The 27,307-nt window shown below is 40.7% G+C and overlaps 2 protein-coding genes across 2 annotated transcripts; both read right to left on the bottom strand.

Moving 5' to 3' along the window:
• Positions 1 to 3,938: 3,938 nt before the first annotated feature.
• On the bottom strand, positions 3,939 to 8,836 carry ccn1l2 (cellular communication network factor 1, like 2). The gene is made up of 5 exons (XM_062998185.1): positions 8,792 to 8,836; positions 6,554 to 6,767; positions 5,756 to 6,094; positions 4,657 to 4,856; positions 3,939 to 4,254 (listed from the first exon to the last, which is right to left on the bottom strand). The coding sequence occupies exons 1-5, from the start codon at positions 8,834 to 8,836 to the stop codon at positions 3,949 to 3,951; spliced, it is 1,104 nt and encodes a 367-aa protein (XP_062854255.1). The 3' UTR covers positions 3,939 to 3,948.
• Positions 8,837 to 18,793: 9,957 nt separating this feature from the next.
• Positions 18,794 to 26,624, bottom strand: LOC134317928 (uncharacterized). The gene is made up of 9 exons (XM_062998669.1): positions 26,606 to 26,624; positions 25,778 to 25,982; positions 25,394 to 25,565; positions 24,950 to 25,028; positions 24,725 to 24,840; positions 23,524 to 23,593; positions 23,126 to 23,434; positions 22,252 to 22,450; positions 18,794 to 20,236 (listed from the first exon to the last, which is right to left on the bottom strand). The coding sequence occupies exons 2-9, from the start codon at positions 25,935 to 25,937 to the stop codon at positions 20,076 to 20,078; spliced, it is 1,266 nt and encodes a 421-aa protein (XP_062854739.1). The 5' UTR covers positions 25,938 to 25,982; positions 26,606 to 26,624; the 3' UTR covers positions 18,794 to 20,075.
• Positions 26,625 to 27,307: the final 683 nt, after the last annotated feature.

Here is a 27,307-nt window from a genome sequence, read left to right as displayed (position 1 = left end):
GTAAATCTTGGCAAAAGAGGAAAGATCACACACACCATCAACTAGCAACATCACATAACTAAATCCAGTTTCCACACACAAACAAGCTAGTAGGTGGATTTGCTACTTTAAATTGCTCATTTATGTGACTGAGGTATATTCCTGCATTCTGCGGTAGAGGGAAATGATGGAGATCTAAGTGTGTCCATGTTTGGGGGTAATGTGTGCTGGATGGTATGGTAAGAAAGGAAAGGGGGAGATGGTAAACTTCAGTATGGAATTTGGGAGGCGGGTGAGATGTTTACACTGCTAAGTCGTATTGTGTGCAAAGAAATGAAGAGAACGAGAATCTGAAGAATCCAGATAAATAGCTCTCTGTCTATAAAATATCTGGAGAACATCTGTCTGTCTGAACCTGCCTACTTAGCTACATGCCTGTCTGTCTGTTCGCCTGTCTCTCCATTCATCCATCCCTGTCTCTTCATGTCCATCCCTTTGTTTCTCCATAATCGATCTATCTACTTAACTGTCGTTCTTTCTGACTATCTATTCATCTGCCATAATTATTGGCGCCTATACTTATTAATATGAACAAAATATATTTATTTACTTTAAATTCCCTTGAATGTATAGGAATTATTAAAGGGTCATCCATTACAAAAAATTTTTGCCTGGATTTTGTTACTAGAACTAAAACGATAACTAAAAGTTAGGCTTTTTGGTATAAAAACACTGAAAGGTGTTTGGCTTAAAAAATGATGGTTATATGGAAAACAGTGTAATCCTCACTGTTAAGTATGCTGAGGGATCTGTGCATATGCAGAATCAATAACTCCGTGAAGTACCGGAAGATAAAATGCAACTCTGGCTGCCTCTCAAGCTTTCAAGAAGCTTAAACCAGGTCATGGTTGGACTTTTTAGTAGGACAACAATCTAAGCCATATAGCACAAACAGCACTGAAATTGTTCAGTGAGCACATTTGCTATGGATACTTCAGTCCCATCAAAACCCATTGAAAACACATATGTGCAGCTGAAGAGGAGAGTTCACTTAGGAATACCTATGAGCTTGGAGGATTCGGGGAGATACTTGGTTGAGGAGGGCTCGTAGATTCCTTGTTTTGGATTCCCCGTTCATTCATCAGTGAGATAAGAGATAAGTGTCAGTGCTGTTATGCATGCACTGGATGCACAAGTGAGGTTACACATGAATGAATGGCACACACTTTTAGTTAAAATGATTTATAAATAAATTTCAGTTAAAGGTTAGATTTCTGTCATATTTTCATTATGAGATTTTTCTTCACTCAGAATGCTTGTGGACTTTATCCATCCATCCATTAGACAAACACAGAAAATAAACACATTTCTTTCAAATTCTGTATATATTTTATTTAACTTGAACATTAATAAAAGTTCAATTCCGTTTATATCAGACAATGTAAATACACTCCTGTTTAAGAAAGGAGCAGTAAAATTCAAATTACACCCCGAAAAATGGAGCAATCTCTAAAATAATGGCCACTCCACCCATAGTGAAGCCTGTATAATGTACAATAGAAAAGCGAGCTTTCGTGTTACACACATAATTCAATACAGATCTTTTTTTTTACACACAACTCATCCATCTACGTCAGACAGAAACAAAAATTTCCACAAAAACACAAAATCATACAAAACATTCATGGAACTGGGTGCACTCCGGTCGTCTGTGAGTGAAGCTACATTAGAGCTCAACAGAAAACTTAACAAAAACTATTTCTTTCTTTCACTCTTCAGAAATTTAGACAGTGTCCATCTTAATAGATGCATCTGGTCTCAGTGTTAGGTTTAAAATTAGCCCCATAATTCACTGCAGTCTGTGTTTGCTTCTCACAGCAAACTGCTGCATTTCGTTCTCATTTACTGATTTACCTTTTGTTTGTAAAAAAAAAAAATCATGCATATAAAATTAGTCCTTTTAAGATTGTGCGATTGCAAAATTAAACCAGTCAGTGCAATAGCTGCAATCTTGTCCAAGTGCTGAACTATGTCTGTATGTAACATGTGTCAGATAAAAAAAGTAAATATTTCTTTAAAATCAAGGGAACCAAGTAAGTAAAATAAATACATTTCCAAACATCGTGGTGAATTTCCTATTCTATGCCATTGTACATATCAATGTAACAAAAAGCAGCACTTATTGCCCTCTTCTGTAGATTGGCTGGCTTCAAATGATTAACAAAAATACATAAATGCCACCCATTCAACCCAAAGGACCAAATTTTAAAGCACAACAATCACAAATAAGGCAGTGATGTCCTGGTCTTAACATCTAGCTAACACAAAACAAAGGTGATGGTAGGTTTGGTGCATGATTTAGGTTTAGGTTATAATGCATGATGAGCACTTCATTAGAGAATTAAATAAATTCAGATCTTTTAAAAAGGAACAGACATTTTCATAGCTGAAAAGGCTGTTACTCAGGACCCAGCATATGTTGACACCTGTCCATGAGCTTCTTGGACACCCCATTCAAAGCAATTGGCACAAATTTGTCTAACAACACCTACGAGGCTTTCCACCAAATAATGGAGCTTGTCTTTGGATTTTTGTACCCATTTAGTCAACTGTGCACGTGTGGGAATGGGCGTGGAGTAGGCAAATATACCCTCCTTGAATGCAATTGGGATCACCTGCAGCGGAAGACTAACTGGCTGTGCTAAAATGGGAGAAAAAGGGAAAAAATGCAAAAATATATAGAAAAAAATGGGGGTGTCCACATACCTTTGGCAATAGTGTATTATGTATAGGATTATGACCAGTAAAAATATGGTGTGGATGTTGCTGTACAGTGTGTGATCAGAATAAAGGTTGTGTAGGTGTAGGTATCAGTGTGAGAAGGTTTGGATGTTGCTGTACAGTGTGTGATCAGTATAAAGGTTGTGTAGGTGTAGGTATCAGTGTGAGAAGGTTTGGATGTTGCTGTACAGTGTGTGATCAGAATAAAGGTTGTGTAGGTGTAGGTATCAGTGTGAGAAGGTTTGGATGTTGCTGTACAGTGTGTGATCAGTATAAAGGTTGTGTAGGTGTAGGTATCAGTGTGAGAAGGTTTGGATGTTGCTGTACAGTGTGTGATCAGTATAAAGGTTGTGTAGGTGTAGGTATCAGTGTGAGAAGGTTTGGATGTTGCTGTACAGAGTGTGATCAGAATAAAGGTTGTGTAGGTGTAGGTATTAGTGTGAGAAGGTTTGGATGTTGCTGTACAGTGTGTGATCAGAATAAAGGTTGTGTAGGTGTAGGTATCAGTGTGAGAAGGTTTGGATGTTGCTGTACAGTGTGTGATCAGAATAAAGGTTGTGTAGGTGTAGGTATCAGTGTGAGAAGGTTTGGATGTTGCTGTACAGTGTGTGATCAGAATAAAGGTTGTGTAGGTGTAGGTATCAGTGTGAGAAGGTTTGGATGTTGCTGTACAGTGTGTGATCAGAATAAAGGTTGTGTAGGTGTAGGTATCAGTGTGAGAAGGTTTGGATGTTGCTGTACAGTGTGTGATCAGTATAAAGGTTGTGTAGGTGTAGGTATCAGTGTGAGAAGGTTTGGATGTTGCTGTACAGTGTGTGATCAGTATAAAGGTTGTGTAGGTGTAGGTATCAGTGTGAGAAGGTTTGGATGTTGCTGTACAGTGTGTGATCAGAATAAAGGTTGTGTAGGTGTAGGTATCAGTGTGAGAAGGTTTGGATGTTGCTGTACAGTGTGTGATCAGAATAAAGGTTGTGTAGGTGTAGGTATCAGTGTGAGAAGGTTTGGATGTTGCTGTACAGTGTGTGATCAGTATAAAGGTTGTGTAGGTGTAGGTATCAGTGTGAGAAGGTTTGGATGTTGCTGTACAGTGTGTGATCAGTATAAAGGTTGTGTAGGTGTAGGTATCAGTGTGAGAAGGTTTGGATGTTGCTGTACAGTGTGTGATCAGTATAAAGGATGTGTATGTGATCAGTGTGAAAAGGTGTGGATGTCGTTGTGCAGGCTAACAGAAGGAGCCGAACTGTCTGTGTTCATACTGCAGTAAATTTGGCTGCAGCTGCAGCGTTCGATCCACATGATGTTGCGTGTGATGCTTTCTCCATCAGGACAGTGGAAGCGCAGACGTACCGTGCGGGTCTCTGATGGCCGACAACATCGGCCGTCCACACACGAGCCACAGGTTTTGGGCCGGTACTTTCGCACTGTGGTGCAGCCGCCAAATGAGATGTGCTCTGACTCCCGGGACCTCTGCGTCCGTCTGCATTTCTTCCCTTTCTGCACCAAAAATAAAACAAAAACTGTTAGATTTAAGTGTTCAAGTAGTATAAATCTCAACACTAGTTTTCAGTTTTATGGTGTTAGTTTGGGTTTGTGCACAGTTCCGAACATTTGCTATAGAATTTGCTCGCTAGCAACAATAGCCTTAAAGCACAGCAAGAAGGACCTGGGCGGGCAGGGTCCTTTTGTGTTGAGTTTGCATGTTCTCCTTGTGGGTCTTCTCAAAGTGCTCTGGTTTTCTTCCAAAAGACCAAAGACATGCATTTTTCTCTAATGGTCTTAGACTTTTGGTCCCCAGTTGTATTTTACTGGCATGAATTACGTTAATTGGAACTGAAAATAAATAAAGGTGTGGGGCTACAACTGAATGTTTGTGTACTTGGTGCAAATGCTCCATACCTTGCCGACTGTAACAACGCCACACTCTTGAATTTTGCAGAGGCGCGTCTCACGGACAAGTTTACACTGAGGGTTGCTGTTGGTCACGCGGCTAGAGACACCGAAGCCACAAGAATGGGAGCACTCGGACCAGTCTGTGGTCTGAGGGAAACACTCGGAGGATGGGAACGGCACTCTGGACATGGGTAGTGATGCCCACTCTGCAAGCAAAGTGCAGAGTCAGGGTAAGCATTGTAGTCTAAATCACAGCATCATACAGTTACATAATCTATGAAAAGTCAAAGGAGCAAGGCTTGTTATGCAATTGTGTACGAGGGTTCTTCAAAACATTTCCGCACTTTTTAAACTCTATTTATTAAGAATTTTAAAAACAAATGACGTCACTTTTCCACAATCACCTTCCGATGCACTTTTCCAGCGTCGTATCAACTTTTTAATGCCATCAGCAAAACATGTGTTTGGTCACATCATCATCACATGAAAATCTTCTTCCCTTAAAGCTTCTTTGAGCGTCCAGATGGTGCTAAATCCGGACTATAAGTGTCTCTCAGTCTCTCAGACAGGACCAATTACTACTTATCCCACCCTCACCGTTTATAATCAAAATATAAGAGTAAGGAAACTTTTTGAAGATCTTTCGTAATTCAGTTGTTTATTTAAATTATACATATTATTCAAGGATTTTGGAAGGTGTGGCTTCTTGTCCTGTCAACACCAGTGAAAAGGGTGTGGCCGCTATGTCTCTTGCTTCCAGTAACCTGTCAGTCTTAATGAATTAGAACTGCCTCTGAGCCTGACAGACCCATAGAAGGAGGCATGGTCACTATATCTGTCAGTCCTAATGCAGAAGACATGGCCTTTGTGTTAATTAGTCCCAGTAAGTAAGGCATGGTATCTATTGCTGACCCTTGAGTAAGGGCAGCATGGACTCTGTACCTGTCAGACCCATTAAAGTAGGTGTGACCACTATACATGTCAGTGAAAAGTGTGGCTTCTGTGCTTGTCAGTTCCACTAACAGAGGCATGGACGTCCACTAAAGAAGACATGGACTTTGTCAGTCACTCTACCCACACAGTACACATATTCACAGCAGCTCACCTTGAAAGGCATCGCCTCCTCTGTTCTGATAGCCGTCGCCTGTGTTCAGCAGGTTGTCAATGCGGTTGGTGTGCACTTGAGGAGGTAGCACTTCATGAGGGTCTTCACTGATGTGATTGTCATCTTCACACACCCACTTTTCGCAGCACTGCCCTGGGGGCTTTTTCAGGTGGGGTTTAGAACAGCTCCAGGTGGGCAGGGGTACACGATGAGGGCAGAGCGGCATGCAGCCAACTACACCGTCCATGCAGCTGCATTGATGTTCACAGCTGGGCTGGAAATCCTCCCCGTGCTGGTACATGCGCCCACCAAACTCGCACGGACGACCCTGAGCATCCGCTAAAACAAAACCACACCCACACAGAGCCACAGTAAGTTTATCAAATGTTTAAAGTGCAACCATACACCACTTTGTCCTGCACAGGGTGCCAATTCATTGCAGGGCTTTGCCCACCCCTGTTGCCCACACCTACTTAAACCAAGGACAATTCAATTACTGATATGTTCTTGTAGAGTGAATGGGGAATAAAAGTATATAGAGGAAACCCAAGGTCCCTGGAGCTGTGCAGCACCTACACTACCTGGTGCAACACCAAAATGGCCACAGTAATAAACATAACAATAAAAATAATCAATAATATTACAGGTTTAGTGAGCAAAACAGCTGGACCCAGACAAGACCCCCGATAGCACTACCACTGGACACAAAATTTTTTGTTGAATATTTCTCTACTGGATTTACAGTGTCACTGAAAATAATTCTTTGTGCATTTGCACCGTCGTCCTTTGCACACTTACCCCTGCAGAGGCCATGCTGTGAGTCTCCTCCAGCCCCTAGGTGGCAGTGCAGGCCCTTGATGTGGTCACATGGTTTGTCTGGGCCACACTCCTGGTTAAACTGTTGCGCGCACACCTTACAGCAGCCGCACTCATCCAGCACCAAGCTCACTCCTACTTGGCACGAGGGGGGTGTTGGAGGACACGTGCACTGACCGGAACAGCCTCCATAAACCTAGCAAAGCACAGCAGTGGGAGAGAGGGTAGGTGAGAGAACAGCTTGTAAGGATGTTATGTAAACTGACTGATAATTAAAGGCAGTAAGCCAAGAGCAAAGTTATTGGATTTTTGGGGCATGAGTTTTGGCAATGAATCAAATCATTTTTATCAAATGTTTAGAGGGAAAGTGATGCCAAATCATTCTTCCTGTCTTTCAAGGTGTACAAGGCAAAAAGCCGTGACCTCAACATGCTTTCACTTGTAGTAAAAATGTCTGAAAGAGGTGCTAGACAGAGGGTACAGCATGCACCCAAGTACATACGTCAAAAGGTGCTTTTTATGATGAGGGTTGAGCTGATGTTGTCAGTCAGATGATGAATTGCTTGCACATTTTCTGAATGTTGGCCAGGCCAGGAACAAGTAAGCAATGAGTTATACAGGCATACCTGAGGAATGGAGGTCTAAGGGCTGTTATTGCATTAGGAACATTAAAGTCATGGCCTCCTAATTTCTTGTTAATGATAATAATTGACTACAGCTGGCGACTTGTTTGTCCAGACACTAATAGGGTTAGTTTGAGGCCTTTTGAGACCACATGGAATAGCTGTCAAAAAAAACAGCTATGATTTAGATGCTGAAACAGGGGTGACAATATCCACAGTCTTGTAAATTTTGGTCTTGGTGACAGCTGCAACTAAAAAACAGCTCCAAAACAGCCAAGGCATACGTGTACCTTTGTACTTAAGTTAAAATTTTAATTTGCTAGCTTTGTAAATGTCATTTAACTTTCTGAATTGAATTTTAGAAACAAAATAAGTTTCGCATGTGAACAAAGCACTGCACATTTTGGACAATTTGCTGACAATTTACTGCTATTGCCAGCCTATCTGTGTCAGTTGTTGTTTAGCACACTAAGCTTAATTGGTATGTATACATACTAAAAAGCACAAACTTAAGAAATGTACAGTATTGCAACATGAACTTAAACAAGTCAACTCAGCGAAACAAAAAGTGTTATTGCTCAATGACACAAAGACAAAGTGTACGTACAACGTTGAATTCTGTGCATCTTTGAATCTCAAACCTAACAGAAAACATTTACCAGTCAGTTCATTTTAATCAACTTTTTTTTTTATCCTTGTCTGGGTTGCGGCAGTATTGGTTCCATTAGGAAACACTGAGCACAAGGCAGAAAACCTTGAACCGTGCTCCAGTTCTTCCTCAAGCATAGCCAATCATGTCTGTGTAGACAACTGGCTGGACAATAGTACCACTGAGATTCAAACCCAGATTTACTTCCAACCTGTCATTCCTTTTTAAATCCAATTTTAAATTAATTGCTCCCTCTGCTCACTTCAAGCTGTCCGTGTCCCAAAACGAAAGCAGCAAAGCAGCCTCAAAACATGATGCTCCCACCACAATGCTTTAGTTTTAGGATTTGGCTTTGGTGTTGGTGGGCAGTGCTTTTGTCCTCTGATCATTGCCATAAAGTTAAAGTTTTGTCTTATCTACCTACAGAACCTTGTCCCAGAAGTGTTGTGGAACATTAGGGTGGTCTTTTCCAAGCCCAAAAATCTGTAGCACGTTTTTGTGAGCAAAGGTTTTCTCTGTGGTGCCCTTTCATTAACACACTGCACTAAAAGGTTCACTAAAATATTTTTTATTGGAGCAGACACTAACTTTGTGTGTTTAAAAATGTTGGGAATCTCTATAAGTGGATAAAACACCAGCGGTCTCATCCCTATCTATCTATCTACCAACTTTTTTAACTGTATAGAGGTGCCCAATTAAAATTTCACATGTTTAGACACGTTTTAATATTCCTTGTTATTTATGATAGCGAATAATTATTTCGAGCTAAAGTTGTGCTCTTGGTCTCCTGGTCCATCTAAAATCTCGGGTAATTGGTAAAAAGCATCATTCTGTGAACCTGCACTGATTTCCAAACATAAGTCATTCTAAACACTCTTAGCATATTTTCGATTTAAATATAATTCATTTAGATATGAATATATTAAACAATAGTTGCTATATACTCACTTTTCCAGCAGCACAGAGAATAACCAGCACCACAATTGTTTGCATCTTCACACTCAAAAAATAATACATCTCCTAGGTGTCTGTTAATTAAAAAAAAATATCCAAGGGTTTACAAAAATCCACCAACAGCTTTATTCAGTCTCAGCACTCAGTCAGTTCAGAACTGATGTCTTAGGAAGATGAGTTCCAGTTCCACCTATCTACAGGGAATTGAGTCAGCACTTAGAAATCTAGAGTTAAATCTGGAGAGAGTCGGTCGAGTGTGGATTATAAGAGCCCAGTTTAGCTTTATGGAGGACCAGGACTGGAGTAAGAGAGAGAGCGAGAGAGAGAGAATTTAAAAAGGGGGAGTGCGAGTGTGAGGCAAGCCCCCTCTGACATAACCACACAATGAAATGAGCAAAGTGAGTAAGGAAGGGCAGGACCAAAATGTTCTCCAAGCTATGAAGAAAACAGTTCATTAAGTAATAATCTTAAATTCTTTAACTTAATATCAGTTCACTGCATTTTTCACTGCACAGACAATAATAAAAAATAAAAAAAAACAGTCAAGACAGTCTAAGGACACCTGTTGGGGCAGTCAGAGCAGACAATTCAGGCTTACACACACTTACAAGGAATCTGTCCTACATGTCAGAAAAGTCTTGGAATTTTGTACATTTTTTTCTGTGACTGAAGGTTTGCATCATGCATCTTAGTCCAAAAACAACTGTCATGAATTTCGGTTCTTTTGTTGTGGTCCGAGGATGGGGGTGGTGGCTGAAACAGCCTAGCCATTGGGAGGTGAACTCTCAGTACTGGTTCCAAGCCCAAAATAATATGGTTGCATCAGAAAGGGCATCTGGAGTAAAAACTGGACACTTGGATAAGACAGTAGCACTCAGGTTTGAGTCTCAGAGGTTCTACAGGCCTGGCCACCAGTCAACAGACACAATTGGCCAAGTCTGTGGGAGGAACGGCTAGATGGGTATTAACCTCAGTGCCAGTGTAATAGCGGCATCTACTAAAGACACTACCTGCTTTAGCACTCAGCGGTCCCATTCTGTGACCTTTTGTGACCTGTTTTTGGTCATAGATGTCCCCACTTGACAATTACAGCACCTACAGTTGACTGGGGCAGCAAGGTGGTCATCAAATCTTGCCAGTGTTCGTCTGTGGAGATGCATGCTTCACTTCATTTACCTGGTTTTCACACAATTAGTATTGCTGACTTCCATAGTTCCTGACCCAGGACCTGCAGTGTCCGTTCTGCTTTTATTGTTGTTTTTCCTGCCACTACTCACCACAGCATGATTTAACAATCAGACCCTTCCTGAGTCTACATGGGTGTGTTTGACAGCGAAACACTTAATTATGTAGAGCAAAGGGTACACAGAGTACGTATCCAGGATTGGGAACCCCCTTAACTGGCGCAAAAAAGGTCTCCAGTTATTATAGTTATAGTGGAACAACAGAGTAGGGAACTCCCGCTCGGCCAAACGGCTTTCCTCTGTAATAGGAAGCCGTGATGCAGATGGAGAAGGAAACCCCCATAAACAACTCAACAGGCGTCCAACAAAATTCTCAGCGTACATTCATGAGTGTACACACACTGCGATATCCTTAAAAACCTTCTGCTAGAAGGTCTTCCTGTCAAGTCTTTCCTACAGACGGGCTACATTCCAGGAAACCCTGGTTCCGATGTTTTGAGGGGAAAAATTAAACATTCCCATTGTCGTTCCTTAAGGAGTTGAAAAGTGTTGGGTTACACTCAGGGTCAAGCTGGGCTTTGGGTTAATGTTTTCAACGCCCAGATAAGAAACGCAGCACCATTCTGAGCAAGATGAAAGTCTGATGTGCATGATTACGATAAAAATGCTATGTCAAGACTTTATCAATTACTAACTGCATTAAACATAAAAACATTGCACTGGTGAAGGTCACACATCAGAGGTTGATGACGATTTTTGCTTCTAGAGCTGCCACAGTGAACCATAAGTACTATGACTGTAAAGTTTTCAAGAAGCAACAACAGCTCAGCCACAAAGTGTTAGGCCACACAAGCTCAACAAAGACCCGCAAGTATTGAAACAATTATTAAAAAATAATCTTGTCAGTATCTTCATTGGTAACCGCCACTACTGAGGTCAACACTGTCTCTGGAAGCAACGTCAGCCCAACAACTGTTCATCTGTTCACAAGATTCTTCAACTGGGTTTCTATGGCCAAGCAGTCACACACTAACCTAAGATCACTATGCTCAATGCCAAGCATTAACTGGAGTGGTATGAAGAACATCCACAACCAAACTTCAAAGTATCACACTTTATAATGTGACTGATTAATTTCTTTTTTTGTTCATTTCTTTTTTCACCACTACTTCATCCTTGTCAGGGCGCCAATCCATCACATGGCCTTGGCCACCTCAGCTCCCATTTCTGAGGCATAGCCAATCATGTCTGTGTAGGTGCCTGGCCAGGTGCTAGCACCTGCCAAGATTCTAACCCAGATCTCAGTCATGGAGGGCTAGAGTAATAGACTGCTAGACTGCTACTAGATCAGCAATCTTAGTACCTCATATGTAAATGCCAACAGTATTAGATATGACATTCCAAAACCAAGGGCATTAATATGGAGGTCTAGCACCCTTCCATTTGCAGTTCTAGCAGCCTCTACTCTTATGGAATGGCTGTCCACACAGGCATATAATGCTTTTCTATAGTTGATTCTTTACACCTTATACCAATGCATTTAACTAAAAACCTGAATTCAATACTTTGGAGAGGGAATCCACAAACATTTGGCTATATAGGGTAAAGTAAAGGATCGTACTTTGATGTGCCCAAAAAGTAAAGAGTTGGCTTGTAACTTTCATGTATGTAAACCATTTGGAATGTAAAGCAGCGGCTTTCTTTAATGTATGCTTCAAATCTAATATAAAACTCCACCAGAATCTCAGAATCTGTGCTTCATAAAATGTAAAAGCAGGAATACAGATGGAAGGTCAGATTTCACCCTCGTTTACGATGATCAGATAAAGCTGATCATGATTTGGCTTCTGAACGTCTGCTCTGGTTGTATGATTGCTCTGCTAGGCTGGAGGGGGATATTAGACACTCAGATATGTGAGGAACTGAAGGAACTGAGAGGGAAGTGATGAGTGAGTCCAGCACTGAACAGCAGAGAGGCAATGGACAGGTGCGTGTGGGCGTGTCCCAGAGCAAGGTGTGCGAGGTGGGTAGGCTACAGGTGCCAGATGCTTATCCAGTAGAACGGAGAATGTGTGCTTGTGTTTAGGCATGTGTAAGTTATGATACATGAGTGAGTGTTAACATATCGTATATGAGACTGAGATACGTGATAACTCAGAGAAGGAGATGACGAATGAAGCTCAGCATGCCGGCCCTGAACAGGTGTGCGTGCACTTGTGTGGTAAGTGCTAGCATGCAATCATTTATACTTTTTATACTATATACTAATTTCTTCACCGTTTTTCCAGGTGCCCCTCATCTCAGGATTCAATGGACAGTGGCCTCGGTTTGAATTCCTCAGATTCCGGCCCCACAAAAGCAGGATGTGTGTGTGTGCATGCTTTCTCGTACTATACAAAGACGTAGGGAGGGGAAGCGCGTGTGTGAGAGGGAGTAGGTGGATGTAAAAGTATGAAATGGAGAAAGAGACTAAGAAAGAGGAATGGGGCAGCAAAATTGTTCGGCATTTTGGATGGTCTGGCTCAAACCCAGCCATTGTTAATGCTCCAGACAAACATTTCCATCAGTGAGGAAAGTCAGGACGGGCAAGGCTGCTTGCCATAACAGGTCAACCAATACACACTCCCTGCAGAAGGCAGCACATGTACTACAGAGCTAATAAAAAAAGTGAATTCTTTGTAAAGTGGCTCTCAAACTCAGAGTAGAGACTTCTTCAAATTCCCCCTTCACAGTTGTGTGTTTGGGTCCATAACACTAGCCAAACTGTAGTCATACCCTAGCCATAGAATAGAATACGTTAGATTAGAATTTCCTCTCAAAGTAATATAGCCCGTGTGTGCAGTAAAACGGCCTTTAGAACAGTCCTACATCTGCATGACGGTCTCACGCTTGCACTTTTAAACCACAGACTGGTTTCACTTAGCATATTTTGAAATTAATGTGGGATTTGGCGCACAGCTAATCCAAATCTACCCACCCGTTCGGTGGTCTGTTTAAATGCGCGGAATGCGCGGGGCCTTTTTAATTTTTCGGTACTGACTGCATGAGCATGCCAAGCTTGGAACATCATACATCACGGGGTCAAGGCTGTGGATTTATGAAGAAGAAGTAGATTAAGTGCACATGTGTGTGGAAATAAAGGAGCAATGTAAATCAGTCATGGCAGGTGTGATTAAATGTTGGTGGGTGGGATGGGGTTGCCATGACCATTGTTTTTCTGAATAACATTCCTTCTGTTCCAGAAGATGACTAATGGACTACACAGATCATAGGTCACACCTCAGTATTGTGCCACAAACACACCTGTGATGGTGATGGACAAACGGACAGAGCGAGCAAACAGGAACTCAGTGTTTAAAAGAGTAAGAAAGACAGTTTGTTTTTTTCCTCTGACCTGTAATGGAATTGGTGTTCCAGTGACTCACCAGGATTAGCATCAGAGTGCGAGTGAACAACAGCGGATATGTGTGTATAAATGAGTGTGTGTACCTGTATGACAAGAGGCTTTTCAAATTTTCTGGCTTTCCTTTGTAAATTTCTCCTACATTAGCAAATCTACTTTTAGACGGGGTCTCAGGCATGGCAAGTGTATCACACATTCTGGTGTGAGAGGACAGTATGTGTGGAATCAGCTGTGTCCCAATAAACCCTGACCCCGGGAGCTGGTACACACTCAGGAGGTCATCAGTAATTGACATTCCTCATGAGTATGCCCTAAAGGCTCCAGCATCTCTGCATTGTCCTAAAAATGCTGCTCATGCACTTGTTCTCTATTAGTATGTAATAGATGTTCTACATGTTGGGTTGTCAATGTTACAGTTGAACAAGTTATGAAAGTCTAAATAAGTGGGCATGTGTGTCATGACAGTCTCAAGATTTCTGCAACTGTTTTTTATGTAACTAAATGGTAGGAACACATTCACTATATGACCAAAAGTATTTAAACACGTGACCACAAGTTTGTTGGACATCCAATTTCAAAAACAGCCACTTTTCAAAAAGTGCCACTCTTCTGAGAAGGCTTCTCACAAGACTTTATGTCACACCCAGCTGTCCATATGTTGTAAAGAAAAACATGATTAATCAGACAAAGCCACCTTCTTTCAGTGCTCCATGGTCCGGTTCTGATGCTATCTAGTGGACAAAGGTCAGCACTGGGCATCCATGAGTCCTTAAGATCTGACATTTTGGAGATGCACTGACCCAATCATCTAGCCGTCCCAATATGGTCCTTGTCAGAGTCGCTCAGAGTCGCTGTCATACCAACTTCAAGACCTGACTGTTTACTTGACAGATGCCACTAAAACGAGATAATCAGTGTTAAATATTTCACCTGTCAGTGGTTTTAATGTTGTGGCTGATCAGTATAGAACTGGCATGTGTCATGAAATTAAACACACCCCTTCCTGAATAAATTCAGGGTACAGTAAATGATAAGGCAGGTGATAGATGCTCATCTTTATTGTATGTAATGACAAACAAATAGACGATTATATATTGTTTATCTGCCATGAAAGAAAGACATATGTACAGTACATTCCTATCAAGTAAATCTATAGTTTTAACAAAGCTGAATGTTATGCAACAGGAGGTGGGAATTGTGTATGATTAAATAAAGGCAACACTTAAAAGGTACCATTGTCAGTGTAAAAAGTAGAAATCTTATTAGCTGTTAACATTAACAACTGTTCAAGTATGTTCAAAGCTACACAGGTCCCAGTTGGAATCCCCACATTAAAAAGTGTCAGACTACAGTCAAAATATCTGGCTGCCCTTACTATGCTTGAAAAAAGGTCAAATTTAGACCAATAAACAGAGTATTGATTCATTTGGCTTTCGGCTGGCGAATCTGAGGTGGTTCCTTCTTCAGAGCCTGGCACCCTCGGTGCACAGCAAACAAGCACAGTGGCGATGTGAAAGTGAGTAACGTTTGGTGGAGTTACTTCACACTGGGTTTGCTGTGTAAGGTGGAAAAAGGGGAACGAGTGCGTAGGACATGCTCACAGAGCACCGCCTGTTGAGAAAATGTTATCTCAGAACGTTCCAGGATCACGGGCAGAGCGGTACAAACAAAAAGACAGAGCAAATCTACAGTACATTCTCAGGATGTTATGTATCTGTGCTGCTTGTTTAGAAAAATGGCCGTCCAACAAAGTATTGAATAAATGGCACAGATTCCATGAGACAATCCCAAGTTTGGTGGTGATTGGCAATAACAGAAAGGATCTGCTTTAAACAAGCCAATCATTACTGTTGGATTTATGTCCTGACTACTTGAAACCACAACTACCACACTTAATTTGCTAGTGTCTATGAAACTAAGTAAGAAACCTTAGAGCAATATAATGTCCCACAATGGTTTGTTCAAAGACCCTTATTGTTTTTCATTTTTACATGTAATTTACATGTAATTTGCATGTCATTAGCGTGCATATATATATACAGTGTATCACAAAAGTGAGTACACCCCTCACATTTCTGCAGATATTTAAGTATATCTTTTCATGGGACAACACTGACGAAATGACACTTTGACACAATGAAAAGTAGTCTGTGTGCAGCTTATATAACAGTGTAAATTTATTCTTCCCTCAAAATAACTCAATATACAGCCATTAATGTCTAAACCACCGGCAACAAAAGTGAGTACACCCCTTAGTGAAAGTTCCTGAAGTGTCAATATTTTGTGTGGCCACCATTATTTCCCAGAACTGCCTTAACTCTCCTGGGCATGGAGTTTACCAGAGCTTCACAGGTTGCCACTGGAATGCTTTTCCACTCCTCCATGACGACATCACGGAGCTGGTGGATATTCGAGACTTTGCGCTCCTCCACCTTCCGCTTGAGGATGCCCCAAAGATGTTCTTTTGGGTTTAGGTCTGGAGACATGCTTGGCCAGTCCATCACCTTTACGCTCAGCCTCTTCAATAAAGCAGTGGTTGTCTTAGAGGTGTGTTTGGGGTCATTATCATGCTGGAACACTGCCCTGCGACCCAGATTCCAGAGGGAGGGGATCATGCTCTGCTTCAGTATTTCACAGTACATATTGGAGTTCATGTGTCCCTCAATGAAATGTAACTCCCCAACACCTGCTGCACTCATGCAGCCCCAGACCATGGCATTCCCACCACCATGCTTGACTGTAGGCATGACACACTTATCTTTGTACTCCTCACCTGATTGCCGCCACACATGCTTGAGACCATCTGAACCAAACAAATTAATCTTGGTCTCATCAGACCATAGGACATGGTTCCAGTAATCCATGTCCTTTGTTGACATGTCTTCAGCAAACTGTTTGCAGGCTTTCTTGTGTAGAGACTTCAGAAGAGGCTTCCTTCTGGGGTGACAGCCATGCAGACCAATTTGATGTAGTGTGCGGCGTATGGTCTGAGCACTGACAGGCTGACCCCCCACCTTTTCAATCTCTGCAGCAATGCTGACGGCACTCCTGCGCCTATCTTTCAAAGACAGCAGTTGGATGTGACGCTGAGCACGTGCACTCAGCTTCTTTGGACGACCAACGCGAGGTCTGTTCTGAGTGGACCCTGCTCTTTTAAAACGCTGGATGATCTTGGCCACTGTGCTTCAGCTCAGTTTCAGGGTGTTGGCAATCTTCTTGTAGCCTTGGCCATCTTCATGTAGCGCAACAATTCGTCTTTTAAGATCCTCAGAGAGTTCTTTGCCATGTTGGAACTTTCAGTGACCAGTATGAGAGAGTGTGAGAGCTGTACTACTAAATTGAACACACCTGCTCCCTATGCACACCTGAGACCTAGTAACACTAACAAATCACATGACATTTTGGAAGGAAAATGACAAGCAGTGCTCAATTTGGACATTTAGGGGTGTAGTCTCTTAGGGGTGTACTCACTTTTGTTGCCAGTGGTTTAGACATTAATGGCTGTATATTGAGTTATTTTGAGGGAAGAATAAATTTACACTGTTATATAAGCTGCACATAGAGTACTTTTCATTGTGTCAAAGTGTCATTTTGTCAGTGTTGTCCCATGAAAAGATATACTTAAATATCTGCAGAAATGTGAGGGGTGTACTCACTTTTGTGATACACTGTATATATATATATATATATATATATATATATATATACAGTATATATACAGTATATATATATATATATATAATAGATAGAGCCTTGTGTGAGCCTGGATCCCAGCAGTAGTGGGTTAGCACAATGTATCCCTGCATCACCTGAGCGCCTTGGAATAGTCGGAAGGTCTTTTGAGGTCACTGGGTCATTTACATTACTGTACATAAATCTTCATGAGTTCGCAAATTTATAGCTAATTTATCCAGCATTAAATTGATTATCATAGTGTTTTTATTGTTTCTGTGTAAAAACAGAATTTAATATTGGACAATATTAAATTATTTTATTATATTTACAGCTCCAACGTTTTAAGAAACACTACAGCATTGTTTTTAAGATCAGGTTGACAACAGCAAGGCCAAGGCTTTTGCATCACAGGTTTAATTTTGGGAAATTACCTTCTTTAACGCTTTCCCACATCCTCTCACACACACATTTACAGAAACACTAATCTGTCCATCAGGTCATATGTTTACTTAAATCACACACTCTTCACAATGATTTGTTTGTAAGCCTCTGACTGAATTAGGCCAGCCTGGGCATGCTGACGTTTACTTTTTCCCTTAGTCAGTGGCCATCAAAAGCCGTCTTTATCCACCCAATAAATTGGCACAACACTAATTGGGGCAAATGCTTACAGATCAGCTGCAAGCACCCACACCCACTCTTATATTGCAGTTGCGACCACAAGGCACTGAGAATCTGTAGATTCTGTAGATATGTCGTACCCTGCCCAGCAACCGTCCAGCACTGAACGTTTCACAGCAGGGGTTGTGTGTGAACAAGCAGCAGAAGCTGGACTTCATAGTTGACCTTAAACGTTGGCCAAACACACCTTTAGGTACTGACGCAATCAGGCCTAGTTAACATATTCAACTGCTCGGAGAACTGCAGCAATGCTACTGTGGACTACGCAGTTCTGAGGTTTAACTGAGCTAACCTGCTAAATATTTGCAAATATTGATGGTTAAACATAGCAAAGGTGATTCCCACATTGAAACTGAATGTGTTTGTTTGTGAGACTTGATGAGCAAGATTTGGTACAAACATGCACTATGCTATTTAGTCCTGGACAGACCTTGCACTACAATATTGTCTCTTACATTTATAAATGTAACATTTGAACTCTTCCTTATGTAGTGTTTTTATGACACAATACTTGCTGGGCGTCTATGGTTCAGCCTCTCAACTGGCTGGGTTTGTGCACACCTGTCTTAGATGTAGGTGCAGAGCTTGGGGTTCATTAAGTTATAAAAAAATCCTCTCTGTTTCTCAATGCTTTGCTTTGTACTCTTGTCAGGTCAAAAGGATTTGCAAATTGCTGCTGTTTTTACTGTGAAACTTGCATAAGTGATCTACTTGCATTGAAACTTTGGTAAAAAATAAAGGCATACGAATGTCTGGGTGTTATTTTGTTACATGGAATAGAAAATTACCCTTATCAGAACTAACATGCCAATCTCTGTAGATATTATTCTATATGAATACGTGTTTTTAGAAGTATTTTGAAGTGGTTTTCAGCACTTGCCAAGTGCGTGATTTTAAGAATAGACTGGATATTCTCTGTAATGTTTTTGGACGTAACTACAAATCACTGCCAAGGTACGAGGTAGTGCACTTTGTAGTAAGTAAGTTGCGGTTTTAGGCTCATTAAACTGCTGAATTTCCACTTTCTTTTTGGCTCAAATAAAGGTGCAAACGAACTGTCAACTTTTATTAATTTTATGTTACAAAACTTCCTAATTTGTTACATCGGTTCTAAGCAAGTTCTTCTTTTGTTCCCTTGTTTGGACTCTCCGGGTTGTCAATGCAGTGGTGTTTCCTATGGTGGAAAGAAGACCTTGTTGTTGTTGCCAGGATGGGACAGGTAGAGGTGAAAACCCCGACCACATGAAGCAGTTTGTGTAGTTTTGGGCATCGGTTGTGGAAATGTCTTCTCACAGAGAAAGCCCTGCTTTCTCTCAAACACACATAATTCTCTCAAGCTATGTACTTGGAAAAAGCCTAAAATTTGTGTGTGTGTGTGTAAGTTGTGTCTATGGTGGGACTGCAGGTTCTCTGGCATTGGGACAGGGGCCGGGTGTGAGAAGTGACCTAGGCTGGACAGTGCAGCTGTGGATTTTTGTGTACGAGTGTGTTACCATGATGATAGCTGTGGAGGAAATGGAAATGCACTTGCTGTGCGTGTTCAGGACATCGGCTGTCATCCAGCGTCATAGGGCAGCTCAATACACCTGGCCTTAACAATCCTCAGTGCATCTGGCATTAATCAGAACCACTACCATGTCAGTACCATGTCAACATCACTGCTGTACTGGGAATGATCCACCATCCAAAAAATATCTCATTAGTGGTGGTCCATTTTCACTGATAGAAAGAGGGTGGGCAGAGTAACTGTAGACCTACAAAGTCAAATTTTATGAGTGGACTGGATATTCTCCCATATGTTCTCGGACTACAATTCGCTGCCAATAAAAATAACTATGTACTTAATTGCTTGTGGTTTTTCACAGCTACCAAATTCCAACACACTTTACCTCATAAGTTGGTTAAAACAGAATGATTAACTACTAACATAATAGGTTGTTCTAAAATACACTATGGCTGAAAGTATTTGGACACTGACAATAAGCTTGTTGGACATTCTATTTAAAAAACAAATGGTATTAAAATCGAGCAACCTTTATGTGATCTTTTCAGCTATAACATGTAAGTACATGTTAGTTCACTCTCCTAAGAAGGCTTCTCTCAAGACTTTGAAGTATGTCTGTGGGAATGTGTGCCTGTCCAGTTAAAAGAGCATTTATATGGCTGGGCACTGATGTTGGTCAAGAAAGCCTCAATCAATGTTCCAGTTCATTCCGAAGCTGTTCAGTGGGGCTGAGGTCAGGGCTCTGTGTGGGCCACTGGATTTTCTGGATCTGTGTAGAGCTTGCTTTGTGGTGAAACTCCTTTTGAAAATAATGTCATTTTGTGTTTGTGGCTATCTGAGGGATGTTGAGGAAATACATAGACATTGTGTGGTACTGCTCCCGGTCCAGGGTTTGACCGCTCCACTAATGATTGTCGAGGCCAGATTAGAGTTAGGACTGGGATTAGACTTCTCTATGGAGGTGTAAGCAACTGGGACCACTGACCTTACACCTGTGAGAGAGAGAGAGCGAGAGAGAGAGAGAGAGAGAGAGAGAGAGAGAGATATGCTCAAGTTCACTTCAATTTTATTGTCATCCTATCAAAGAACTGTTCAGTAAAAACATAATGCACCTGTAATGGATAAGTGCACTGTCCAGGGTATTTCTGCCTTGAGTCCAGGGGTTCCTGGTAGAACTGGGTCCTGGTGTGACCCTGACCAGGTCAAAGCGGTTGACGAAAATAAAAATAGTATAATGCTATAGAGATTGTGCTGCATAGCATCATGGGTCTAGAAACAAGGGTCCAATCCTTGTCTTGTCAATGTCTCCCTGTTCTCTCCCTGTCCACATGGGTTTCCTAGGCTCTACAGTTTCCTCCCATCATATTTCATATTAGTCGTTGACCCTTGATAATCTAAGCAGTCATGAATTCTTGCACCATGAAGCTTCTACGTTGAATGCTGGCAGTAAAGAACTGAAGAGGGTCCACTAGAGTGATTGTTTCCCTCTCTCTCTTGTGTTTTTGTCTATGTATAACATCTGTACGTACACTCGTGTATGTAGGCACAATCACACTGAAATGCACACCTTGTCACACCAGCAGCCAGACACGCAACTGTAAAATAGAATATCGGGGAATGATCCTTTAGAAGACTAAGTATCTGCTTTGCATTTATTCAGGCTAACATTCCTCTTATGAAAAAGCAGTCAAGTGTTACACTAACATATGCATACAATCAAAAGATTTTTCTAAGCTTACACTGTGGGCGCCTCACACACACAAACAGCACAGTGACCTGAGAGTGCATGAGTTTGCTAAATGCACTAATAGTACAGCCCCAAAAAAACAACTGAATGACACAGTCTCAACAACAAAAACTGTAGGCTGGAAAGTGCACAAAGCTAAAACAAATCTAAAACCTGGACCTCTGTACAATAAAAATAATACGGTCTGATAAGAGAACTTTTACCATATTTCTTACAAGGATGATTACTGTATGCTGCCCACTGTTTAAGTGCAGTGGCACTAGTTCTAGGCAGCAACTACTGGAAATAATAATCTACAGTAATTGCTTAAAATTACTTTTTTTTTTAATAAAGTCTGTGTTTCTTAAAGAGCCTTTTAAATGTGTGGAAAAACATGCTGCTGTGTTTTCCTTTACAACTCAACCAGTTGGTTGGTGTCACTGTTGCAATAGCATGGAGCTACATCCACATCCAACCTTCCCTCCCTCAGTTTTGCCGTCATGATTTAGCAGCACTGTTTAAGGTTGGCTACATTATGGTTATAGTGTTTGTTTCCCTTTATGCACATGCTGGCTTGTGTAGCTGCAGGTATCAGCAGATCATTAAGTATTACATTTTTTTTTTATAAATAAGAGCATTAGTAGGTACATGTTAGTTCTCAGTTTAAGTGCTTAGTAAATAGGTGGGTTTTTAATCATCCATTACGTATACTAGCATTAACATTACTTGTCAAGCACTAGACTTGTGCAGAGAACAGGAACAGATGAGCATCACGTACTGCCCCTCTGAGTAATGCAGTTTATATACGACATGAACAACATGAACATGAGAGCAAAAAGTGTATCGGCAGCTTGTGAGAAGTGCCGTATGCAAAAAAAGTCACTGTACACCAAAGAGTAAAATGTAAAGATGCCGGAACGGACCGGTCGGTGAGTCCCGACCCATGTTATGCACTGGTTTTAATGATCTACTCTGTCTATATCACTAAATAAATGGCATAGCAAAATCACTACAAGTAGACACTTTTGCATCTTCAGACAGGATACATCATCATACAGACCAACAATACTGGAAGGAAGAAACTTTTGCACATTGTTTCAGCAAATATAAAATACCATTGCATCAACATTTGCACAACAATGTTCTTTTTCAAACTGCAGAGGTTGTGTCTACTTCAATTCTTTTGCATAGAATTGTGTCTGTGTATAAAAGGGCAAAATGTAGCTGTACCATGGAGCTCTAGGGTTAAACAATAAGAATATAATCAAACAGTACACTCACCTGAACACAGAATACTGCAGGGTGTCTTAGTTGGACTCATTTTATGAGCAGAGCATGGGGCAGCATTCTCCTGAGGTACACTGGCACCTCTTGGTGGACTGTGTCTGTCCCTGAACTCTTTATGATGAGAGACATGATGCTTCCTCCACAGGTATACCTGCCTCCTCAGACTGTCCCAGTCAATGCTCTCCCCACCTGTCTGCATAATCAGTACCAGCACTAATAAAACTGGACACGTTTATACATCCTTTATTAATAAATAATATGTAGAGTGTAAATATTATTAACATTTACTGGCACAACCGTCCTTATTTCATCCGGGCTTGGGACCGACACTGAGAGTCCATACTCCCCCAGACACAGCCAATCATAATAGTGGTCTAGCATATTTTTTCTGTTGCACCAACCTAATTGGTGCCCTAGCTTAGTAAAACCTTGGTACTGGTAATTCAATGCCAGGTCAATATTTTTATTTTCTACTGTACATGTAAGATCAGTCCTGATGTGCAAGATCTGTTTTGGGTCAAACTTTTTTTGGAATCTATTTGTATTTAATTCATTTATAATCATTTTTTTGCTATATATGGGTCATTTAAAAATTCTGGCTTTCTTTTGAGTCCTGGTTCTCTTCTGCTTTAATCCCTAATATGAGAAGAAAGTTTTTCATCGCCATTGTCAAGCACTACACAGATATATCTGAATTCAGCTAAATGAAATCGATTTAAACTCTCACTTGCTTATAGGTAAACAGCTAAACACGCTTAAAGGAGAGCACTAACTGCTCGGTAAGGTATAGACGTATATACGTGACGCACAAGCTTAAAGGTTTTCCTCATTTACTACCCAGACAGTGTGTATATTATGTAGCCCTTACCCTGCTGTCCAGTTTGAAGGCAGGAGTTGCTGTGTCCTTGTTCACCCTTCTGCCCCCCCTTTCCTGGATGTTGTGCAAGATAATGTGTTTCTTCGTTAGCAAAAATAAACTGCTCTCTGTCTGGAGTTCAGGTTCACCCATGGTAGCAACTCTTTCTTCATTGGCTCTGTCTGGCTCAATGGAAGGAGCAGTGCTCCGACTTGGCGAGACTGATCCCTTCGACTCCTTCTGTCCCCTGGAGTGAACAGTCCTAGACGAACAGGTATGCTTAAACCACATTTTGTTCTTTCTTCCTTGAGTCTTGCATTTCTAAAAGAGAAGGGCACATATATGTCAGATGTGTTGCTCTGACCAGTGATTCAGAAATAAAACAGTTAAAATGAATCATTCTTACTCACCACTGTTGTTTGTATTGGGAAGGCTGGAAGGCAGGTTAAATCCTTTACAGAATATTGTGAAGACTCTGAACTGACAGTAAAGAAACAAAAGCTCTTTACAGGTAAAAGCAAAAACATTTAATAGAACACTGCTGTCAGATGTGCACTACAACTGTAAACATACTGATATAAAAACCTGAACATTAGTTTGTTAGACATCCCATTCCAAAAACACTGACAGGGCGCTCAGGTGACACAGTGATCTAACATGCCAGCCCACTGCTGAGATCTCGAGCCATTCAACAGGCAAGCCGGGCAACTCTAGGGCAAGGGTCTTCAACCTGTTGGAGGGGGGGAGTACATGTCCGGGGGGGAGGGGGCGAGTCCCTGACCAGGGGGCGTGGCATTACGAGATTTGTTTACTCCTAAAACTAAAGCAATTAATTTTTTACACACAGGAGACATATTTGATTAGTCTTGCTGACCACGCACACACGCACGTTTAATGGTATCCAGTTCAGTCTGAAAAAAACTAGGGCGAACAGTGAAAATAAGTGACAAAAGGAGGGATTGGGGGGGGGGGGGGGGGGGGGGGGGGGGTTTAGGCGCAGCTTTGAAAACCCCTGCTCTAGGGCACCTATACGGACAGTTATTGGCTTGTCCATGGGTGGGATTGCAATAGGGGAAATCATTCAAAATAGTAGACATGTGTCTGAAAAATAGTGACATGGACATCTGTCAAGAGAACTAGATGTTTTTCATTACAACCCAAAATTACGTTGACTTTTAATGTCAGTAATGCTTGTATGTATCAACAAATATTCTTTCTCTGTTTACTGAGACTTCTTGTTATATTTTCAATACATTCATTCTACACATATTATCATAACACATTTATTTTATTTTATTGATTTTATAATCACGTTAGCAGTAGGTGTGGCTTAAACATTTGAATCTAATCATTAAGAAGGGTGTAAACATACAATAGGGGGCAAAAGTCTGAGACCAGCAGTACAATGCAGCTATTTTTATGTTTTTAATGCAATGTTTTTCATTACAAATCTAAACATCTGACTATTTTCCATTTACTAAAGATTCAACATGATTTTAATATGATTTGTAATTAAAAGCACTGTGGTAAAATTACTAGTGGTCTCAGACTTTGTATCTTTGGTTACATAGAGTATATTTAGAATTGAGGCAGATTATTCTTCTTAAATACCTTTTTGGGGCACAAGGCTCAGGAATACAGTTAGGGTTGGGGATCCAGAGGACCACAGAGCCTAGTCCCCATGGTGACTTGGAGCCAATCGGAGGGCTGATCTGAGCTTTGTGTAACTGTAAAAAGAAAATACATAGACAGAAGCCCTCAGAAAATAACAATCCACAAAACAGCTGGCTATGGGACAGTATTGTAAAGGTAAGGAAAGTTTGATCTTTAACCTACTTTTGCAACTTTTTTATTGATGCCATTGTATTTAAATGAAGAGACTGAGGAGCTGATTGGTGGGAAAGATGGATTTGTGCTGCAAGAAAAAGAATAAATAATCAAAGACAATAATAACAATCAGGGAGGTTTAATCTTAAGCCTAAGTAATAAATGGTCTTAACATGAAACCCAAACTCGCTGACATCAAAAATACAACTTTGCAGTGTTGGCAGCCAGAAACATTTACTTTTACTTTAGTTACATTTACAAAATGTAGTTTTCCTTACTCCAAATGCAGTCAATTAGCATGTTTGAAACTAAAGCTAATGTAGCTCATTAATTATTTGTTCATAAATTCCCACTAACCGCTTAATTCATCATAGCGGGTCATAAGACACCAAATCCAGGACAAAATGTTAGTCCAAACATTAAATATAGTATCTAGTAGGTTTCATCACTTACATTTTAATCCTTGGTGAAATATCTTTTTGTTGAGGTACAGGGAGGCAGGATGTTCTGTGCAGGGATGCTCCAGATTCAGAGTTGACAGCTTTATACAATGGTTTTTCTTTAGATAGCTTCGTCTTGCCAGCCCATTCAGAAACATTTACCACAGTCAGAGATGGCAAACTCTCTGTAAATAAAGGATTAAAAAGAAGAGTTGGGAATTTTGACATGAAAGATTTAAATTTAAAGTTCTAAAGTTCTAGAATTCGGACTGAAAATCACTGCAATCATCGATCAAGTGTGAGGTACAAAGGCAGATACCGAGATCTGACTTTAAGTGAGCATATAGCTGTGCAGTTTTGACGTCTAAATGAGTGCACACTACTGGTTTGAGCCCACCTTCAACAACAGAAGTTGGACACTTTGAGGACACTTTGACTATGCGGCGGTAATTGCCCTCGGCAATCCGATGCTCAGTTTCCCAGCAGCACGGGTGTTGACAGAGGGCCCATAAACAGTGAGCCTCGTCTAGTTGTTCATCACCACTCGGGGTCACCATGCTGGCAAAGCTTGTGCACAACAAAATGATTGAACATGATCCGAACTGAAACAAACACAGAATTCATTACAATTTAACAAACAATACCACCAAATTCAGTGTTTTCTCCTGCAAACCATAGTACTGTAATATGTTAGCCATTCAGCAAGTTAATCCAGTATGTTTTTATTTGTGAGTAGTAAAGACTGGAGTGGAGTGATGGTCTCTCTTTGACATGTGTCTGTATCAAGAATCAGGACAGATGCAAACAAGCCAGCCTGGTTCTGTGATTTGTTGTTTTAGTTATATAGTACACTTGTAGTTAGTTCCCTTGTTTTGTTTATTTTTATTTACCTTGCTTTTAATGGTAAAAATAATTAAATATTTATTAGTGCCCTTTGAAACATTAACCTGTAAGTGTTTGGAAAATTATGAAAACTACAACTGCAGAGTTGTAATTGTACTTTGGCTTAAAAACAGAAATTTATAACATACAAAATGTACTGATTGTAACTTTTATGCTAACAGTTAGCGTACTTCTATACTTAATAGTATAGTACACCAACAGATGTGTCGATACTGTTGTTACGTAGTATGTAGTAGTATGCTGTTTTAAGGCAGCTTCTAATACAAGTTTCTATCTTGTTTTGATATTAAAGAGCAACTGTCACTTTTACCACTGTTCTTACCTTTACAAAGTAAATAATAATCACACATAATCACACACACATCAATCCGACTGGCTAGTGTAGAGCAATGACATAGCTAAAGTTGAGTTGCCTAGCAACATCACGCGTCTGTAAAAGTGGTCTCAAAAAGAATCGACTCTCTGCGGAGTCAACTTCATACAGTGAAAGTGTACAGTGAGACAGTGAAAGTAAATGACCTTTGAAGTATTATTGTAATTTGTTTATAGAAATATATTGTATATTTAAGGCCCAATATCGGAATAACAACTTTTACATTTCATTTAAATTTTAAAAGAACCAGTGCAAAACCTATTCGGTTCAAATTCACTCGAAGTAAGAGTTGCAATAAGAGCTGAACAAAGAGTCGATCCTCTGAGTTTAGGCATCGAGTCATGAGTTGACGACACTGCGTTGGAATCATTTTCACACAGTTCCACACTAATGTGCATACATTACAAACGTATGTAATTGTCTGATGATAGGCTGATTCACTGCATTCAATCATTCAATCAAAATCAATAACTGATTTTAATTTTTGAAAATGAATTGGCTATTAGATCCATATGAGTCAATCACAGTTAGAGTCAACCGGACAACAGGAATCAAAGAGTCGACTCCAGAAGTTTTTAGGATGCGCTAAGCTGGAAATTCTGAGTGTTTTAGGAGTCGATTCTTCTCCAACGATATCGATTTGACACAATG

The sequence above is a fragment of the Trichomycterus rosablanca genome, chromosome 7 (genome assembly GCF_030014385.1).
Source record: "Trichomycterus rosablanca isolate fTriRos1 chromosome 7, fTriRos1.hap1, whole genome shotgun sequence".
NCBI classification, from domain to species: domain Eukaryota; kingdom Metazoa; phylum Chordata; class Actinopteri; order Siluriformes; family Trichomycteridae; genus Trichomycterus; species Trichomycterus rosablanca.
This window is presented reverse-complemented; position numbering and strand designations above follow the sequence as displayed.

Excerpts from the sequence above, each read along its gene's own strand:
- ccn1l2 (XM_062998185.1), bottom strand. The coding sequence starts at position 8,836 with ATGCAAACAATTGTGGTGCTGGTTATTCTCTGTGCTGCTGGAAAA. Across the intron at positions 6,768-8,791 it reads TTCTCTGTGCTGCTGGAAAA|GTTTATGGAGGCTGTTCCGG; the intron begins GTGAGTATATAG and ends GTGCTTTGCTAG. Across the intron at positions 4,255-4,656 it reads GCGTTGTTACAGTCGGCAAG|AAAGGGAAGAAATGCAGACG; the intron begins GTATGGAGCATT and ends TTTTTGGTGCAG.
- LOC134317928 (XM_062998669.1), bottom strand. The coding sequence starts at position 25,937 with ATGGTGACCCCGAGTGGTGATGAACAACTAGACGAGGCTCACTGTTTA. Across the intron at positions 25,029-25,393 it reads ATTTCACCAAGGATTAAAAT|CACAAATCCATCTTTCCCAC; the intron begins GTAAGTGATGAA and ends TTTTTCTTGCAG. Across the intron at positions 24,841-24,949 it reads TCAATAAAAAAGTTGCAAAA|TTACACAAAGCTCAGATCAG; the intron begins GTAGGTTAAAGA and ends TTCTTTTTACAG.